General features: G+C 42.9%; 1 protein-coding gene across 1 annotated transcript in view; it reads left to right on the forward strand.

Annotated features, from left to right (window-relative positions):
* Positions 1-20,571, forward strand: part of slc24a4b (solute carrier family 24 member 4b) — a 63,960-nt gene extending 43,389 nt beyond the window's left edge. The window contains exons 10-17 of the mRNA XM_047049971.1: positions 1,035-1,126; positions 9,580-9,749; positions 9,854-9,992; positions 10,366-10,532; positions 10,606-10,720; positions 16,740-16,852; positions 17,125-17,190; positions 17,382-20,571. Of these exons, the coding sequence (XP_046905927.1) occupies positions 1,035-1,126; positions 9,580-9,749; positions 9,854-9,992; positions 10,366-10,532; positions 10,606-10,720; positions 16,740-16,852; positions 17,125-17,190; positions 17,382-17,531 (1,012 nt within the window). The 3' untranslated portion in view covers positions 17,532-20,571. The remainder of the gene's footprint in view (positions 1-1,034; positions 1,127-9,579; positions 9,750-9,853; positions 9,993-10,365; positions 10,533-10,605; positions 10,721-16,739; positions 16,853-17,124; positions 17,191-17,381) is intronic.
* Positions 20,572-21,205: the final 634 nt, after the last annotated feature.

Raw genomic sequence — 21,205 nt, forward strand, 5'->3', positions numbered from 1 at the left:
GGACATTTATTTGGGTATCAAAGCATGTAGCATAGGCTACTAATGAACTAAATTGCGTGTGAAACGTAAACATCGATAGCCAAACAACTATCCTGGTCCACGTTACTCTGTCATTGTGGCATTTCGTTCTAGTATTGGACTATTATTTTTTTCTTCTGAAAAGTCCTGCTTCCTTCCACTGCGTTTTTAGCCTGCGCATAGTACTTATTTTAATATTGTGAAATGTTAACAGCATATCTAAGATTATGTCATAGGAATGACCCTGATTAAAATAAAGAGTAGTGTCATGACTCTGAATTGTTTCCTCTTTCCTTCCAACCAAAACGATCAAGTTCATGATAATGACAGAGTTAATTGGACTAGTTGTTTGGCTATCGATGTTTACGTTTAACACGCAATTTATGATCATGCTTCGATACCCAAATAAATGTCCTGGTGCACGTAACTCTGTCAGGCTATGGCATTTTGTACTTCTGTCGATCAATTTCTTATCTTGTTAGTTAGCCTACTGCATCCAATCTGCGCTGAAGTGTAGTACCTACCCTTTCCGTTCAGAGTTAATGTAATGTGTTTTTGTGTTTTCCATTTGAGGGAGCGTGTTTTTGTATTGGGGGGAGGTGAAGAAGTCATCCGATTTGGGGGGAATTGACTCGTATTCGGGGGGAGTGTTTTCATTTGGGGGATGCACTCATATTAGGGGGGGTGTTTTGCACTTCAGGGCCACCGTACATAAGAGTTTAATCTTTCCCTCTGCCATGGTTAAGAAAAAAGGCTTAGTTGTTTCACTCTTCGCCTATCTAATTTGGAGGGGAAGGAGTGTTCTTACTCCTAGATGGGTTGTCAGGCTTACACACACTGACCGTATCAGATTCCTTACATCTGAGGTCTACTCAATGTTCAAAACAATTATATTATAATTTCTGTTTTTTGCAGCTTTGCATTTAGTTCATAAAATATGTATCTTTTGACTACTTGGCATAGTGAATAGATGTGAAAGTAATGTTTCTGTGACTTTTCTCAACACAATTGTCCAGGTTCAACTCCAGCATGCAGAAGTTCTTCGTAGGAAAGGGGGGCAAGAATGTGGCTAATGGTAATGCAGCAGCCAGCAGCGAGATGGAGGATGGTAAGGCTTGTTTTGATTGTGTGTGTGTGTGACCCCCCCTGTTGCCACTACTCCCAGTAGGTAAGGCTAACTAGACCCCCCGTTGCCACTACTCCCAGTAGGTAAGGCTAAAGGTGCCAGTATGGTACTCAGACTCCGTTACGGATGGGCGGGCCGCCGGATAGGACGGATTAATTAGCATTTCTGTTGCCTTTATGGTTCTCCGGAGGCTGGGGGTGCTGAAAACAATTCACCGCCAGAACAGTAAGTGGAGAAGCGTTTTTTTGTCGAAAACGCGTTGCTTTGTTGCGTCTTTGCAAGTTAGAAATCGTCATTGTTTGTATTCCCACCTCTCATCACACGGAGGTGCAGTCACATAATATTATATTAAAGACTGTGTCTAATGCAATATAACCACCTGAAAGAGCAAACTTATCTCTATCGTGGTAGGTATTATTTGTGGGGAAAATAGTAGCACTCTATAACAAAATGATATGCTTATCTTATATACACTATAGAAACCATTAAAAAACGATTCCATGAAATGAATACTTTCTTATTTTCTTTGGTATTTTTGTGATTAGCAATGATGATTGCTGGGTAATATGTATGTTGTGCAATGGCAAGTCTCTATTTGATCATGTGACGAGACGATACGATATAGACAAGGCTCTGGTTTTGTGAATTCATTTCTCCACCACCAAGTGTATAATCCAATGTGAAAAATGATAAACAAAAAGACTGATATAATTGGAAACAAAAAGATCCATACAAACTGTATGTACAGTCAAAACTACAATGTACTACTCTAGGTCACTAAACTGTGGCAGTCAGCGCACAGACAACAAACTCAAGTTTCTGAATTCGCTAGAGTAGAGCATAAACTAGCTCACAATAAACTTTCTCTCCAAGAAGTTCTCATCACAGATGTCTTTCAAGAAGACGACCTTAGAGAAAACGCCTTTCTGTCGAAGTCAGAAATGATGTCGTTTGGAAATGATGTCGTAGCGGACCAATCACGACAAAGGGGTATCCGTCGCTGTACAGCACGGCATGACGGATCGACAGGAATTTCAACGGTGCACGGGAGAGCTCTCCGACGGCCCCGCAGACGACGGAGAGGGCGTTCCAGGGCGTTCCATCTATGCGTAGACCCCTTCCCATGTGTCCGTAATCGTGAAGTACGGAGTACCATATAACGGCCTTAACTAGACAGGCTGCAAACGAATAACCTGCATTTAGGACCTCAGACCCCCTAGCAAAAAAGCATCCAGTAACATCCTGTCTCTTTAGTCTTGCTAAACCCAATATTGCTTATTAAGTGTCATGTTTTTCTGCATGTTAGCTTGCCATATTCAGAGGTTGTGTGTGTGTGTTTGCGCACATATAAGGTGTAATAGGTGTTACCGGTTAATATGCAAAGCACACAGTGGTGCCTGCACACGCACATTTACATTTATGCATTTAGCAGACTCTTTTATCAAAAGCGACCTCCAAGAGAGAGCTCCACAAAAGAGCACAGGCTGATCACAACGAGGTAGTCCCAAACACCGCAAGCAGCCAAAACATGAAGCACACATTGTGAAAAGCCAAACAAGTGCCAAAGGGAAGACCCATAAGAGCATGCAATTACACAAGCCACAAATCAAAACAACATGAACCCCTAAAAGTGCAAGACTGTACCTGTAGAAGAACAATAAACAGTAAAATATTTCACAGCGACTACAAGAGTTCAAGAGTTAACTTCGTTATAACTAACCTACAAGAGCAATAAGTCTCTCAATAAAAGTAATTGTGATCCTGGAAGAAAATATCATCAGGTCCAATCAAGCAAGCATTCCTAAGTGCCATTGTACTCCCTGAACAAGTGCGTCTTGAGCCTTTTCTTGAAGGTGGGGAGACAGTCAGTGTCCCTGATGGAGGTGGGGAGCTGGTTCCACCATTGGGGGGCCAGGCAGGAGAAGAGCTTGTGTTGGGACCGGGCGGTTTTGAGCGGTGGGACCACCAGGCGTTTGCCTGAAGAAGACCGTAGGTGACGGGTGGGGGTGTAAGGCTGCAGGAGAGACTTGATGTAGTCGGGTGCAGACCCGTTCACTGCTCGGAAGGTCAGTACCAGGGTCTTGAATCTGATACGGGCATTGATGGGTAGCCAGGGGAGAGAGTTGAGGAGCGGGGTAACATGGGAGCGTCTGGGTAGATTGAAGACCAGGCGGGCCGCTGCGTTTTGAATCCTCTGAAGAGGGCGGGTTGCACATGCTGGGAGACCAGCGAGCAGCGAGTTGCAGTAGTCCAACTTGGAGAGGACCAGTGCTTGGACTAGCAGCTGGGTGGATTACTCAGACAGGTATCTCCTGAGCTTCCGGATGTTGTAGACGGTGAATCTACAAGACCGGGAGACTGCAGCAATGTGGGCTGTGAGGGAGAGCTCGTCATCCATGGTAACCCCAAGGTTCCTGGGAGAGGATGAAGGGGTCACCGTCGCAGATCCCAGGGTGATTGACAGATCGTGGGAGATGGAGGGTTTAGCCGGGATGATAAGTTCTGTTTTGGCGAGGTTTAGCTGGAGGTGGTGCACGGTCATTCAGGCGGAGATGTCTGTGAGGCAGGCCTCAATCCTAGCTGAGATCCCCGGATCAGTGGGGGGGAACGACAGGTACAATTACGTGTCGTCAGCGTAGCAGTGGTAGGAGAAGCCATGGGAGGTGATGATTGGTCCAAGTGAGGTGGTGTACAGAGAGAAGAGGTCCAAGGACGGAGCCCTGTGGGACACCAGCGGAGAGCTGGCGAGGGCCTGACAGTTTGCCTCCCCAGAAGACCTGGTAGGATCTTCCCGACAGGTAGGATGAGATCCACTGGAGTGCAGTGCCAGTGATGCCCATCTCAGAAAGTCTGGAGAGCAGGATCTGGTGGTTAACCATATCAAACACTGCAGAAAGGTCCAGCAGAATGATGACGGATGACCTGGAAGCCGCTCTGGCAGACTGGAGGGCAGTGGTGACTGAAAGGAGGGCAGTCTCTGTGGAGTGGCCAGTCTTGAAGCCCGAATGGTTGGGGTCAAGCAGGTTGTTCTGAGAAAGTTTGACAGTTGGTTAGATACAGCACATTCAATTGTTTTTTAAAAGAAGGGTAACAATGATACCGGTCTGTAGTTCTGGAGGCCTGCACGATGATATCAAACCTCTGAACGCACGAGAGAACTTGACATTGACTTTTAGTTGACACAGGCGTTCATACATGTCACACTGGCATTGTGCACACGTATTTTACTGACATGTGAACAATGTGTACGTGTCATGTACACTACACCGAACATACACCTTAAATATGCGAGACCTACGCCTACGTGAACACTACATTTAACTGTTTGATAGATTTTTAGTCGTACGCCCAGGCAGGTGTCATTTGTGCTTCGCATACTGACACCATTGCGCAGCACAGAAACGCCTGCAAACACCTGCTCGCCTAAACGCATGAGATCTTTCGGTCTGGGTGATAGGTGATTTGATGGATGTAAACCAAGCCCTGGGTATTTTTCTCCGCCTTTGAGAAAATTAAAGCTCAAATGCTCCAATCTGAAAATGTTCCACTTATGTCGTCATAAGAGGGAAGGTTACCTCCCCTTTCTATGCTTTGCCCGCACAGAGGATTTGGCCCACCAATGACAAAATTAGCTACGACCATGCGTTTTTTCCTCGAGAGACATTATGGCTTGCAATGGCAGTTAGACCCACCTCTCTCCTCCTCATAGCATTTAAATCTACAGACAAAGAAATTGTACGTCCTAAGGAAAGCTCATTGTGGGACTGCTCGTAGTGGCTGTAATGCTGCACCAAGGATGAATTTCGGGAATGAGACTTCAGATACAGTATTAGGGGACCACTAAGGCCTACATAAAAGGGGGGGGGGGGTTTGGCGCATCTGATCAAAATGACAGTTCTCTCTACAGTCAGAGCTCGCGCAAGAAGGTGTAACGTAAGGGAGTTCCAAAAGTTGTAAGGGCGTAATAGTTTGTGAAAGACCCAGAGAACAACAAATATCCGATGAGGCAAAATCCCGGACAATTTGGGAATCCCTGCCGGGAGCATTTTTTTGGTGAAATGCAGTCACGAGTGCTGCTGCGTTACAGGATATGTAGGCCCTACCTGTCTCTACACTTCACGTGATTCATACCGTCATTGTGAAGCTTCAATGTTTTGTGTTTGAATCAAGGGCGAAATAGTCAATCAAACATTGGGGGGGATAGCAGTGGGACTTTATTCATTGGGCTTATTACCCCCATCTTACCCATAGATGTATACATTCACTCACAATGTCAGTTAAGCGCTGCTAATGTCAGTCTGGTGTCCTGTACCTTAAAACATGTTAGATGAACTACTAATCTGTTAATAATGTCTAACTTCTCCAGAAACATACTTTGTTTTTATTTCCAAAGAAATAACGGACGTCAGCTGCTGAAGTCTTGTTCATTTTTGGCCAATTTACTGCGAAATACAACAGCAACGCAATTCCATTAGGATGAAAATGATGAAGGAAGAAAGAACAAATAGCAGGAGTCTAACTTGCTAGATAGCCCAATTCAGAGAACAGGAACGTAGCCCAAAACGCTATCAAAGCTTTGGTACGTTTGCCTAGCCTGTCACTGCATGACTGCTATCCCAGTTTGCTGTAAAGCCAGGCTACATGCTAGTATAGGTCGCTGCCGGTTAGCTTGTCAAAAGTCCCATACAAGCTGTATAGTATTGTAATCGAAATTCGCACTAATTCTATAATTCTCTCAAAATTCTGGTGTAATTCACCTAGTCCTTATCTCAGGGATTATGTTAGCCAAATACTGGATATTTACTATATATAAATACTTGCCAAATGTCTGTCTGATAGGGATGGGACGTATGGCACTGACGCATCGATGCTTGTGTCGCAAAACCAATACGCACAGTTTCGAAAAAGTGTTTTGGAGCTTGTACCAAATTACGAAACCACGTGACAGATGACGTTCAATGCTTCAAACGTCACGAACTGGTTCGAAGTTTTGCCGCTCTTCTGAACCAGAGCCATGGAAGGAACAAAGCCACCGCTTCTTGTTAAAGACAAATCTCACATTGTCAGAGAAGCAGCACCAGGCATCGCTAGAGTTTCTTCCATCAGTCATTATTATTTAGCCAAATCCGTATAGTAATAATTATAAATCCGTGCATTTGTGTTGTGTTATTTTATTGAAATGAAACGTAACATGATAGGACTAGGTAGGTCTATACAGTGCCCAGAAAACAAATGTTGATGATTTGTCAACATTGTCAACAGTAATAATAATTTGTAAAAATAAAGTTCCCCCAGTTCACAATAGACCTACATATCACAAATGTTAAGAAAAAATCGGTGTTATCTAGTTTAATTGATATAAAGACCATATCGTATAAAGTCCGTCCACCCGCAACAACATGTAATGATTCCTTCGGTGGTGTAGTTGGTTAAAGCATTGTACGACAACATATTGTTAATGCGAATCTGGAATCCTGAGTTCGCGCCCCAATGCAGGGACCCTCGTACGATGTTCTTTAACTTTTACTGTGAGAAAATGACATAATTCTAAAGGCCTACGGATGTATCACAACATTTTAATGTGTGAGAACTAATATCAGATCAAAATGAACACATGTAGCCTTAATTAAATATTGAATAACGTAGGGTAGTCTACCGTCGGAGACAACCACTACGCCTCATTCAGCCACTTTAAGCGGCTGCTAGATGACGCTGTTCATTTTCAATGCGCCGATAGTTCGTCTCTTTGGGCCGGCACAATCCGGAAGAAACCACCAAAGCTTCACAAGGCATCGTTCGCCCATCCCTACTGTCTGATGTTGCGCTGCTAACTCACTCATTGACGTATAAGCTATAGGGAAAACATGACATGGATTTCAGGAGAAATAGGCTTAATGTATAGTGTAAGGCAATTCGAATGGATTTGGGAAATGGACTGGCTGGGATTTTATATTTTCAGAGCAGGAAAGAAAGACGTAGGCTAGCAGTCATCGATATTGCCCGCATAATCATACAGTATGAACAACTATTGGGGGGGATAAATTGTCCTTCTTTAAATATTTGAGGGGACGTGTCCCCCTGTCCCCCCATATAATTACGCCCTTGGTTTGAATTGTTTTGACGCTGTTACAAATTTGGACAGTCCTGCAATTGAAGGCACACAGAATTTACAGTAGGCTACACACAGTGCATTGCTCCGTCTTGGTACCTTAACCATTGCCACCGCTGTCAGTATTTCAAGTATAATACTACTTTTGTATTGCCAATTGTCCTGGCAATACAACTTTTTCGCAGACCTTATGAGGTTTATTTAATTTAGAAGACTTTAGTAAACTGTAATGACAAACACATTTGATGTAGTGGGGAATCTGAAGCGATACGAAAACATTAGACTTTTCAATAAGTTACACGTTGCGCCTTGCACTGGCGAAAAAGTTTGGCAATACTACTTATACTGTGGTGATAGCACCTATAACCACTGGTATTCTTCGAGCCACTGGTGTCAAAATTCATATGTCCGTATCATTCTCACTCACATGCGCCGTACATGGTGAATTGTCCGCTTTGTTTTAACACGTCGCCAAGTAGCCTATATGCGATTGCTGCGTGTCTTGACAAGAGGTTGATTTCCTTTTCAAATCAGGGTTAAACTACACCATTCCGGGAGGGGGGCAGGGGGTAGCGTTGCCAAAGCCAACTTGACGTGTTGAAATCATAGAGCACTTTTTAAAACATATTAAAATACACATTACTGTTTTAACAAATCCTCATAATAAATCATAGCATATTGCATAAAACATAAGCACAATGATACATTTGCGATCCATAAAAAATTACGGTCGCAATGGCATCTCAAAAGGTCCCAAATGCAACCATTTTGGTCGCAATGTAGTGCCCTGCACACGCGCGCACACACACTCCAAAACTACTGCACCAAACAGCCCTGACCCGCTGAGGCATGGACTCCACTAGACCTTTGAAAGTGTACTGTGGTATCAGGCATCAATACGTTAGCAGCAGTATGTTGCGAGGTGGGGCCTCCATGGATCAGATCAGTATTATTCACTTCACCTGTCAGTGGTTGTATTGTTATGGCTGTGACGCGCGCACACACTACATGGCCAGAAGTATGTGGACACTTACACATTACGCCTACAGGAGATTTATGACCTCCGATTCTAAATCCATAGGCATTAATATGGAGTTGGTCCCCCCTTTTTGAGCTATAACAGCTTCCACCTGTTGGAAGGCTTGCTACAAGATTTTGGAGTGACTGTGTTTACCCATTCATCCAGAGGAGCATTTGTGAGCTCAGACACTGATGTTGGACGAGAGGGCCTGACTCGCAATCTCTGTTCTAGTTCATTATAAAGGTGTTCAGTAGGGTTGAGGTTCTGGCCCGCACAGGCCCAGTCAAAGTCTTCCACACCAGATTCATCCAACAATGCTATTATAGCATTGCTTTGTGCACTGGGTCATGCTGGAACAGAGAGGGGCCTTTCTCAAACTGTTGCCACAAAGTTGGAAGCATAAAATATACCAAAGTGTCTTGGTAAGCTGAGGCATAAACATTTCCCTTCATTGGAACTAAAGATCCTTGGCCAACCCCAGAAAACAACCCCATTCCATTATCCCTCCTCCGCCAAACTTAACAGTTGGCACAATGCAGTCAGGTAGGTAATGTTCCCCTGGCATTTGCCAAACCCTGACTCATCCTTCCCTGAAAGAGATGAGTGATTTGTCACTCCTCAAAACACGTTTCCACTGCTCCAGAGTCCAGTGACGGCGTGCCTTATACCACTCCATCCGACGCTTGGCAATTGTGCTTGGTGATGTAAGGCTTGTGTGCAGCTGTTAGGCCATTGAAACATATACCATGAAGCTTTCTGCACAGTTTTTGTGCTGATGTTAATGCCAGAGGAGGTTTGGAACTCTGCAGTTATGAGTGCTCAAAGCTTTGGTAACTTTTACACACTATGCGCCTCAGCACTCAAACTTTATGGGGTCTGTCACTTTGTGGCTGGTTGCTGTGGTTCCTAAATGCTTCCATTTTGCAATAATACCACTTACAGTTGAATATCTAGGCCAGAAGAAATTTCATAAACTGACTTGTTGCAACAATGAATTAATTCAAATTACCAATTTTTTCATGTGTGTAAAGGCAAACTGCATGGCTAGCTGCTTAATTTTATACACCCGTGGCTATGGGACTGAAGGAAACACCTGAATTTAATCATTGAGGTGTGTGTCTTGACATGCACACGGTACTGTATTGAAGAAACATTTTTTTTTAATTATACACACTGTATTGTACAAATAACTGGAATTGAGTTGAACTAGGCGTTTTATTGCGTAATATCAACAACCATTCAACGCTTCACACAGTGTGGCATCCTTTTACACAAGATTTTCTAAATGCTCTTTCTCTCTCCTAGTCAAGCCCAGTAGAGCTTACAGTCGTGGCTCTGTGGTGATGGTAGATGAAATTATGAATGCCAACCCTCCCAAGTTCCGCTTCCCTGAGGCTGGGCTCCGGATCATGGTCACCAGCCATTTTGGCCCCAAGACCCGGCTCCGTATGGCCAGTCGCCTTATCATCACTGAGGTATTGTGGGGGTGTTTGTGGAAAGATTTACTCATGTTTGACTTGATAGGTCTGTAATGATTTGCATTGTGCTGTTAGTCACATGGTGACCTGTCCTCTGAAAGCGACAGAAGCTGGTCCAGGCCGCCAATGGTGTGGAGACTGCAGTAATTGATGGGAAAGTGGACATAGAAAACGGAAACGTGCCTGAAGACAAGCCCAGCGAACAAGAGAATGACACCATATCTCCCTTCCATGTGCCAGGTTTGTGTGTACACTCTCAATGTTTTGTGATGTTTCTTTGTGTAGAACTTTTCCAAGTATAATAATTTAACTGTTTATTGCAGTAGTTCATGATATACAGCAGGCAGATGAACCTAATCCTAACCAACCAAATATATAGCTTCCAGTTCAATACACTTGGTGCCCATAACCCAAATTATCCTTACTTCATAGAATTGACTAATTGCCTTGATTAATTATCATTCCCCCTTCAGAACGTCCTTTTGAACATGGCTGTCCAATAATTTGTCATTAGGAATTGCTTCCAACTATAAACAAGATCCAGTCCCAGTAGACAGGTCTAATATCAGCCTCACTGCTGACTTTTTCTCTCGTTTTTTTGTTTGTCCTTTAGCGGGCATTGGTAGTAAGTTTAAGTGGCTGATCTCCTGGCCCCTGCTGCTGCTTCTCTTCTTCACTATCCCCAATTGTGGCAAGCCCCGCTGGGAGAAGTACTTCATGCTCTCATTCATCCTCTCCACTGTCTGGATTGCTGTCTTCTCCTACTTCATGGTGTGGATGGTGAGTTGCACCGTTGTAGGAGTGTGTGAGTGTGTGTGTGCACGCAACCTCTCACAATAATTTGTTTTTGTAGGTAACCATAATTGGGTTTACACTTGGCATTCCTGACGTCATCATGGGCATCACTTTCCTGGCAGCTGGCACTAGTGTTCCTGACTGCATTGCCAGTCTGATTGTTGCTCGGCAAGGTATACATCTATCTACTCTGTTCATTGTCTACTATGGTGTGTGTGTAGACATACAAATCATTTATATAGACAGTACAGCATAAGATGAAGGATCTGAAGTGCATATTTCTACAGTAATTATTACATTAACAGTACTTTCAGTGGTCAGTCAAGGACAGATCTGTATTTATTAGTCGTAAGTAACCACATCTCAGCTACCAGGCATGGTGAACAAAGAAGAATAACACAGTGCAACAATACTATCTCGATTACAATAGCTAGCTTTAGTGTTTGTATGGTGAACAAACATTTGATAACAACTGAGTGTGTGAGACATATGCACGATACACGTCTGTCAGTCAGGTCCAAAAGTCAGAAGCTCTTTGGAACATATTGCAAAACGTGATAATCCCAACATGATTTCACATGGAATTTTAGAGTGCATGCCAGCTCGAGTGCATGCTGTCATTAAAGCAAATGGGGGACAGACCAAATACTAAGATTCTGAAATTCAAGGTCATTGTCCAGTAAAACAAGATTCAACTTGTTACTTAAGCTAGCTAGTCACATGTTTGGCTGCTAGTATTAGCAGTTTTATTAAACATTAAGTCGCGCTGCTACAAATTCGGCTGAACACTTTATCAAGCTGATATTATCATTTGTAATTAAATATTAGTAGTTAGAAACCAATGCTTACTTGAAGTATTTTGACTTGTGGTCTCAGAAACTTGGACCCTACTGTGTACAGTGTGTACACTAGGGGTGCCACAATTCAACAAGCCCACGGTTCCCCGAAGCGCAGAAGGGGGGTGGATCCGGCGACTCAAAATGGGGGTTGGAGGAAACCGAAAAACCGAACACAAAAACATACACTGCCTACATAGCTTCTCTGACAAAAAAAAACAGCTTGTACATCAGGGCAATGTATATTTTAATTTCAGAACATGCACTGCATGGGTGTGAAACTTTAAAAATAAACACTGCACTATACATTTACATTTAGTCATTTAACATTTAGTCATTTACATTTAGTCATTTACATTTAGTTATTTAGTTCTTATCCAGAGCGAAATCCAGAGCGCATCCAGAGCGAAACCAGAGAAAAATCTATTTTACAAGCAGCAATTATCCATCGGATTAAATTAACCAAAAAACGCACTGGATGAGACAGTCCATCACGTGACCATGATCATGTAAACAGCACAGGCTACTTGTGGGACTTATTTGAAAAAGTTAAGCACATTTTGTTGTCTGTTGTCATTTTTTCACTTGAGGAAAACAAGGCTAACAGCCAGGGCCAGCCCAAGGCATAAGCGAACTATGCGACTGCTTAGTTGGCCCCTGTGGCTGCCAGAGGGCCCCCAAGAGCACATGAAATTACAGTTTAATGTATTTAAAATGTATATGAAGTGCCTCCCCCTGTCTTAACCTGAAAATTCACCTCAACGCATCGGAAATGCAAAAACAAGGTTTTGTGAAACTTCAGTGGGGGATAAAGACAACTATATTGAACAATACACACAGTATTTTTTTTTTCTTCATTTAGGCAAATCCTTTTCCATACTGACAAAGGTGCCGTATCCAATACAAAAGGTTCCAGAATAGTTAGGGGGAGGTTCATGGTTAGCATACTTTACACGTGCCTAGCTTCGTATGATTTGCCTCTCTCCAGCAGTGTTGCCAACTTCTCAGTAAGGAAAGTGGCGGAGGAGCTCACGGCAGCACCCGTTGTCTCCAACAACATAAAAGTAGCCAGGAGGGTTTGGAAAGATGGCCAGATATAGTGAGAAAGTTGCTAAGTTGGCAACACTGCTCTGTGGGTGTTCGGTTGTGTTTAAAAAAAAAAAAAAGTTTTCTTGTGGATCCCAAAAAATGGATTAAATGTAAAACCGAACCGTGTTGAACGGTTCGTTTTTTTCGGTTCGGTTTGGCAGCCCTAGTGTACACACACTCATTTGAGTATATACAGCAGGGGTGGCCAACCACTCAGAGACTAAGAGCCCCAACATTTTACCGTGTTACTGCAAAGAGCCACATCATACACACGGGCACACATGAATATCGCCACATCCCTTCCTCACTCACGCACACACATACATGTGCACCAGGGCTGGGAAAAAAAAAATTTGTCCACCGGCTACTGTGGCTGGTGGATTTCAAAATCTACGTTGAACTTTATAGATGTTGAACATTCTTTAGGCTTCAAATCAGCTGACGTCGCTAAGCAATGGAGTACGGGGTTGAAAAGTTACCGGACTACTTGCGGAGTGCTACGAAAGACGTGAATCTGAGGCAAAAAGGCCACTTCTCTTGACAGCGGTCAGTTATACAAAGTAACGTCCTGTTATCGACAAATTATTGACCGCAGAACGTTGTGAAGCCCCATTCAAGTGAATGGGACATTTTACAGCATTAAGAACAGCCGCGTAATAATTTACTTTACCCGCCACGGTGGCCGGTAGGTGAAGCGAGTTTACCCGCCACAACACAAAATCATCCGCATTTGGCTGGTAGCGGGTGCTAATTTCCATCCCTGATGTGCACAGACAAACACCTCCCTGAAATGAGTCTGCAGTTTGGGATGTCTGTCATCGTATATAATATTGTACATTACATTTCACAATTGTGTTTCATATCACAAAGTAAAATGTGTAAATAGTATTCACCCTTAGGCCGCACGGTGAACCATGTTATCGTTTTATCCGCTCCACAGTCTGGTATCTACACAATCTTTAGCTCATAAAAAAGAACGAGTCGTGCTCAGCTACCAAAAACGAGTGCGTCGCAAAAATTCCAGTCGATTGTCAATGCGTCTATGTTTTATGCAGAACTAGTTTCTTCAGAGCGTTATTGGATTTTGGTACGGTTGGACGAGTGATCGTTCTACACCAATAAGGTGGCTGCTTTTTGTCAACATGGATGGATATAGTTGGCAAATAGAGGATGGGACCTTGCACGTCACCTGGATGACCAGAAATGTGTTCCCTGACAGTGTTTTGCATGTGATACACTGCGGCTGCAAAAGTGCGTGTGAGACAGGCAGATGTTCCTGTTTTTCGCTAGGACTGTGTTGCACAGACTTGTATAACCCATTTGTACAGAAAGTCTGGGATCGCTCCATTGACAAGCGTTGACTTCCTTGTAGACGGGTACTCTGTTGAAGTTTAAAACGATTGGATCTGCCCAGAGCCACTCTGGATCTGCCATAGGGCTGGGGTTAGCCAACTCCTTCACCGCTTTCTGAGCTAGCTGGAAAATCAAACGAACCCCGTGGGGATCAAAGATTGTTCTTGCTCCGGCTTTAACTTCTGGATATTCGGCAGCGTTGCCACAACGGACCGAATGGCTTCGCTCGCATCTGTCTCCGCCGCCATTACGGAACTACAACTCAAACTAGCGCACAACCTCAACGTCATCATTCTCAGCTACTCCCTCAGTTCGCTGATTTGCCGGTAGAAAGTTAACCTGAGACATCTGACTTAGGTGCCGAATTCCCAGACCTAGTACAGAAGCAAAATGAAAATTGAGCGGAAGTACGTAGGAGGACAGAGCCAGCCTAAATTAAGTGTACTTGGGTAGTACTTTAACAAGTCTCAAATACAAGTTTTCTACATTGTGTAGAATTCTGAAGCAGCATGCCGAGACATACTTACACATTAGCTTTCAAACAGAAAGTTGTGCAGAAAGCACTCACCAGCAGCAACAGATCTGATCTTGGGGTAATGAAAGGCGAATTTACGAGTGGCGGATTACATTTTATATTGTACACTAATGATTGACTTGTGTAGTAAATACTGTTTTCATTTAACCAATTAAATAATTGCTTTTTTATTTTTTGGTACGGCGTTTAATCGAGGGTGGCGTTTATTACACAATGTTCATTTTTGGTGCAGCGTTTATTCAAGGGTGGCGTTTATTTGAGTGCGGTGCGGCGTTTAATCGAGGAAATATGGTATTTCAGAGTTCATGATGCCATATACCATGGTTTCCCAAAGTTAGGGTCGCGACCCAAAATGTGTCGCATACACGATTTAATTGGGTCACCAAATGGTAAAGAAAAAATGCCTACAATGCCAACAATTCTATGATATGTGAAATAATTTTCCTTATTAAAATAGCAGATGAGGGTTATTTTTGCTACAGTCAGCAAAGATGCTGCGTGCGGTGCGGTTTACCCCTCCCCCTTCTCACGATCCTGGTCCCGAGTTTACCTGCTCTTTTGTGGAATCTTGGCTGAGGTAACATTGACAGTGTCTTCTGTGATTCCCTTGGCATGCAAGATGTCGAAACAAAATTACAACTAAGGAAGCGTTTATAAACGTTGGCTTCACCAAAGCCATTCGAAATGCAGAGGAGAGGCCTCAGTGTGTTTTATGTGGGGACGTGCTCAGTAATGAGAGCTTAAAAATAAACAAATTGGACAGACATGTCCAAACAAGGCATTCTCAGAAATGTAAGTCAGTAGCATTTGAAATGTTTTGTGTGTCTGTTAGTTGCAATGCCAATGGTTATTTTGTGACTAAAATGTATGTTGCTAGCTTGCTAGCTAACGTTGCTACTAGCTAACTTAACATATAGTGGCGACAGCCAATGCCACGCCATATTCCGCCCCTGTTGTCCCTAATGTGGATTAGCCACAAAGTGCACTTATTCAACTTTGTTTCAACAGCGGAAGAGTCATTAACGTGTGTGTTATGTTACAGTAATATAGGTTAAAGAACGTTTCACATGACTCACGTATGTTCTGCAGATAAAATGCATGGGAATTAATTTAAGAATACAGACCCAACGGCGTCATTGCACTTACAATTAGAAACCAAGTATTTTCTTGTGTCCAAGCGCGCAAGTCTGCTCAAATGAGCTGATACTACAAAACAGAAAATGCTCTGTGTGTCCTACGAAGGAAGGAAATTGCATGTCTTGCATTTTCTTCAAGACTTTTTACTTTTGGTTGCATGTCTTACTTAGTACATTTGAGCTTTAGTTTGTGTGCATGCATCAACTATTGCTTGATAATAGTGGCCATTTCAAGTAGCATTTCACTCACTTATGAAAAATACTTTTCACCACGAATTGCAAAAAGTTCCTATCAAAATATAGATGTTATGGCAATTTATGTAGTATTTTTATGTTTGGGTCCCAGGGAGACACCATATTTCTCTTTTGGGTCTCGAGCAAAAGAAGTTTGGGATCCCCTTCCAAATACAATAACAAAGTTCCCAGGGCATTTGGAGAAAAAACAGCCCCAACATTACGGAAGTATCTAAGCTCCGGCCTCCATTAACTACTAGGTAAACAAACCAAAAGTACAAAATTATACCAAACTTAACCAAATAACAAGACTGACAAAACAGATCGGACGGAAGCATGTAGGAAATGGTACAGTGACTGACGAAGAGTTGAGGTTTGGGTTGAGTCCTGGGGACTGTGCAGGCCTTTCACGTAAATTGATCATGTTCTGAGCTTCATTCTGAATCTTCCTTGTGACATGGGAATAACGCATCCAGTGTCCATGTGGTGAAGGGTAAACTTTAATGATGAAGGGATAAACTGGCTACGAAAGTTTGCATCTGGTCAGAAATAATGTTGATCTTCATCTGGTCGGACTCATTCTTATGTCAAATCCTCCCATCAAATGAAAGTGTTTGAATGGCTTTTTTTTGGTACAAGAAATAGTCATTGCAGTTGCCCTTACACCAAGGAGCTAAATAATTTGCAATTCTTTCACTCCAACCCTGTTTGTTCAAAGGACTACAGTTTACTGGATCTTTTTTGTCATACCTTTCTTGTAAGCCTAGTCATACCATTTGTGTTCAGAGACACTGCTGTACTTTCAAATTCTCTGGGTGATGGACGTCTCTGTTACAGACACCAGCAATCACACCATGATAGCAGTCGCTTAGGGTACACGTTATGTACATGTAATGTCCCTCATGTTTGATCAAGCAGAAACTGAATTTCTTAATCGTCTTCAACCCTTTGTAAAGCAAACCACGGCTACATGACTCACTGTTGGAGCTGAATGCCTCTCTCAATACAGGACTTGGCGACATGGCGGTCTCCAACACAATTGGCAGTAATGTGTTTGACATTCTGGTTGGACTGGGTTTGCCCTGGGCATTACAGACCATGTGTGTCAACTACGGCTCAGAGGCAAGTCTTTTATTATGGTGGCGTTTTAAGTACCATACCATTCATAGTAAGTTGTGTTGTAGAGCTACATTAGTTAATGGTTTGGCAGCAAAATGAACATTGGAGGCTTGAGGAACTTAAATTGTCAATAACTTTATAACTTTATTTGAATGAGCTCTGGGGTGCTTACTCCTGTTTTGAGAGAGGGAGGGAAAATAATGAGTGGTTCGAGTCTTTGACCCTCTCTCAAGCTCTTTTCCCTCCCACACACCTTTTTTCTTTCTGTTCTCTAGGTGATGATCAACAGTCGTGGGCTGCTATATTCTGTAGTGCTTCTGCTTGGCTCTGTGGCTCTCACGGTGAGCTAAATGTCATTTGTTCTTAAACCAATGTGGAAGTCAGATATGTATTCCACTGTGGCTATGGGTGTGGGATTGTATTCATGAAAATGAAACTGTGTTGTAATTCTATTGACTTTCAACAACAACAACATGCATATGAAGGTTGAGTAAACTTTCTTCCGTTCACAAGCGTGTGTGTGTGTGTGTAGGTGTTGGGGATTCATCTGAACAAGTGGCGTCTGGACCTGAAGCTGGGGATATACGTTCTAGTTCTTTATGCCGTCTTCCTCTGCTTCTCAATCATGATTGAGTACAACGTGTTCACCTTCGTCAACCTGCCTATGTGCCTGGATGAGTAGACCATTCCACTGATCCTGAATCCTCAGCTCAGACACCAACTTTACCCCTCTGCCATACCACACCTAATTTTCTCCTTCCTTCACTACTGTCATACAGGCTCCTCCCCCTCCCCTTGCCCTCGGTCATCCCTCTTTAGTACCTAAATTAATATAATCAATCCCTGGAGCACAAAAACACTTTTTTAGTAGACCTTCAGTCTACCTCCCAAGAGCAAGGTAGATAAATAATAATCTCCTACCACCACCCCATATCACCCAACAGCTATCTTCCCTAAACCACCCAACCACCTCAAACTTTCTCTGAGCCTCCCACCCTACATGCTATTTCATCCAAATAAGTAGAATTCACCTCTGACCTATTCCTCTTTCTCAACTCTATTCCCTCTCTCTGGGAGGAGGAACTTCTCCTCGGCAGCTCTCCTCCTCCATTCCAGACCAGGGCTCATCTGACGTGGCCGCATCTGGAATGGACACTCTTCATTCTCTTCCTCTCATTTTCCTACCCACAACAAACTTCTACTAATCTGCTCTTTGGCTTTTTCTCTTTCACATTTTAAGACGGACAGTTTGTCAGGAAGCTTTGTGTGAAATGAGCCACACAAGTCAACGCTATCTGTTAGAGCGTGTATGTATATGCAGCACTTCACAAAGTAATATATTTTTTTCTGTCCTTTTTTATTATTTATTTAAAATGGTGACTTGTATGAAATACAAACACAGCTTGTTGCAATCATAGGACACAGCCCTGTTTGTACAGTGAACAAATTGCACATGGAAATACATTTCTTGCTTTGTGCTGTAAGGAAATTTAGCCCTTAAAGGGGTGTCGTCTGGCTGATGAAACAACTCCATAACCTGTTTTGTTGAAGTTCAGATTTTCCGACCAACTGCACAACACTAAAAAAAAAAGTGCTCCAAGTCTTAGGGGACAGTCTCATTTTGCTACCGTTGATGGTGAATTATTTGTCCACGTCTTGGGACAACAGTGTGTACAGATTCAAAGAACTGGACATATCTCCTAATCCTCTGTCGGCTCTGACCCCCCTACAGCCACCGGGGGGCAATGTAACCCACCTGATCTGTGGACAGAAGGGGTCTCGACCACAGCCAATCGGTTATCAGGGATACTCGGAGCCTTGCAACTCCAGGAGGTGGCAGTGGTGGTATTCTCTTGATGTGAATTATATGTAGATATTGCACTTTAACAAGCAAGCAGTCCTCTCATTCTGAATCAACTAGTGCTTCCCTCTGTATGTATGTGTTTGTACAGTGTATTTGTATGTTTTCATGTGGATGTGTGAGAACAGCAGTGGTATTTGCACACTGCAAGCCCACACCATGTCTCTCACACCAGCCTAAAAAAAATAGAAACCAACAACGTGAGCACATCCGTCTGTTTGCAGTGCATGCTGGGACATTCAATGCTACTCCGCAACAGTAGAGCGAAGGCTGAGGGTGTCTCCATGGAAACAGCCCGAGCCCACTTCACAAAACCGGCAGCTACAAGCTACACTGCAATCTGGACATTTGACATCATGCAAAAATGCCTGCGGGGAGTTTGGAACGAGGTTACGAGACTGAAGTTGAAATGGGGGGGAAGGGAGAATTGAGTTACTGTTGAAAACATGTTGTCTTGCCAATGTGGCAGCAGATCTTGTATATGCAATCTCAATGAATGTGATGGAAGGGGCCCACAGAGGTCGCCATATTGTTAGGAGGGTCCTGTGAAAGCACCACAATGTGGACATTTATGTAAGAATGTCACAGCTCACAGGTATGGAAGACAGGACGACAGAACCAAGAAAGCCCTGTATTATGAGAAGCAGAGCAGTGCGGAGTCCAACCCCTCTTTCACAAGGGCATTAATCTATCAATTACTATTCCAACTGAGGAGCAGATTCCGGCTGAGGGACACACGCAGGCTACATGTGGTTTACCCCACTGTCCTCTGGACTCCTTCCATACTCCACCTGGAGAGGAAACTTTGGAGACCTTCTCATTCTATGTTTATGGACTCGGACCAGGAGCATACTTTCTCAGTTGCACGGACCTCCTAAGCTGCTACTCTGTGGGGGTTTGATTGCCGCACTCTGGAAGGAGGTAATTGCACAGGTCCAGAACAGCTACCAGAACAGTAACCTGACCCCCTCAGACGCACACACAAACCCGTTGTACAACCTGAGTGCTGTCTTTATGATTCCACCCTCCACCACGCTCCATATGTGTACTGCTTGACCTTCAACTTTGTCCCCCCCTCACTGTTTTTTTTCCTCCTTAGATGTGTGAAAGGGTATTCTCTACCAGTGCCATTCTGTGTATCGTTAATTTATTATTACAATTGCTGCATTCTCAATCTTTTCTGTGAATCTTCAGTTCATACATACTATATATTTTTGAACTTCTATGATGTGCAATCAATGCTCAATTTGGCCCTTGGGCAATGTACTGTACCTATGTTGATTCGGAATGTTGAATGTTAGTTTTTTTGTTGATTTTGTATATTTCAGTTTATGTTATTGGTTTGAGCGGGTGGGTGTAATGTGTTCACCTGTGTGGTCACATTCTTGTTTCCAGGTCTAGAGAGCAATGACTGTAAAGCAGGTAACACCGATACTCGGTTTATACCCCTCATCCAACACACACCACCACCATCGACTATCTCACCGGTTTGCTGCCGCATATGTTTATGATCAAATCTCTTTTAAAAAAGGTAGAATTCAGATGCCATAAATGTTGTAGCTCTGCATAATAGATTGTATGGAAACGTGTACAAATAAGTGCACACACATAGACATGTTAAATATGGCAACTGAACATGGAGAGGGACCGTATGTAATTCTCTTGAATGAATGCGACCTGATGCACTGTGAGCTCAATGTGATGTGGAAGTAATTTGTCAACAATAATAATGAAATAAAACCAATCTAAAATATTTAATGTAAAGTTAGTTACTATGAAACATTACTGAGGACATCTGTATAACTTATATGAATGTATTGTCTTACTATACTGGACATATCCAACTGATGCATTTTACTGTAAAGCAATAATATGAAAAAAATAAAATGGCAAAATAATTCCTGTACATTAGTCTTGGTTCTGAGTTTATTTTTGATATACAGTATGTTTTATTTCTAGCAGTAGTCGATTTTGATCCGATAATTTCTAAATATTGAAATTCACCTGACTTGAAAATAACCTGATGGCCAGTGGGTGGTGCTCTAAGAGAAGGATATACTGTCAATGAAAGAACAAATGGTATACAAGTAAATGCTATAGAATGTATACTTTTAAAATATATACTCATCTAAATTATTCAATGTCAAAATGTTTTTTAAAGGAACCTACAAAAATAATCGTATTTTGTGGGTCAAGGTTGATTTGAATGTAGCTTCAAACATTCAATGATTTGTTACATATACAGTACCTACCTTATTACCAGATTAAACCACTCTGTAATTATTCCCTTAAAATGGATGACCACATCACCATCTCTATGCACATGCAGTCTTCTGGACAGAGCAGCAAGGCCCAAGTAGGCTGTGGTGCTTTTCTATAATGAGACACCCTCTTGGCTAGCATGCTGCAGCTAACAAGCTTTCCTATCTCAGCCCTGATCTTGTGCTCCGATGAGTTCTTTTTTCAGTGCCCCCTAACAAGCCCTCTGATTACCA

This window comes from Hypomesus transpacificus, chromosome 26, assembly GCF_021917145.1.
Source record: "Hypomesus transpacificus isolate Combined female chromosome 26, fHypTra1, whole genome shotgun sequence".
Classification (NCBI taxonomy): Eukaryota; Metazoa; Chordata; class Actinopteri; order Osmeriformes; family Osmeridae; genus Hypomesus; species Hypomesus transpacificus.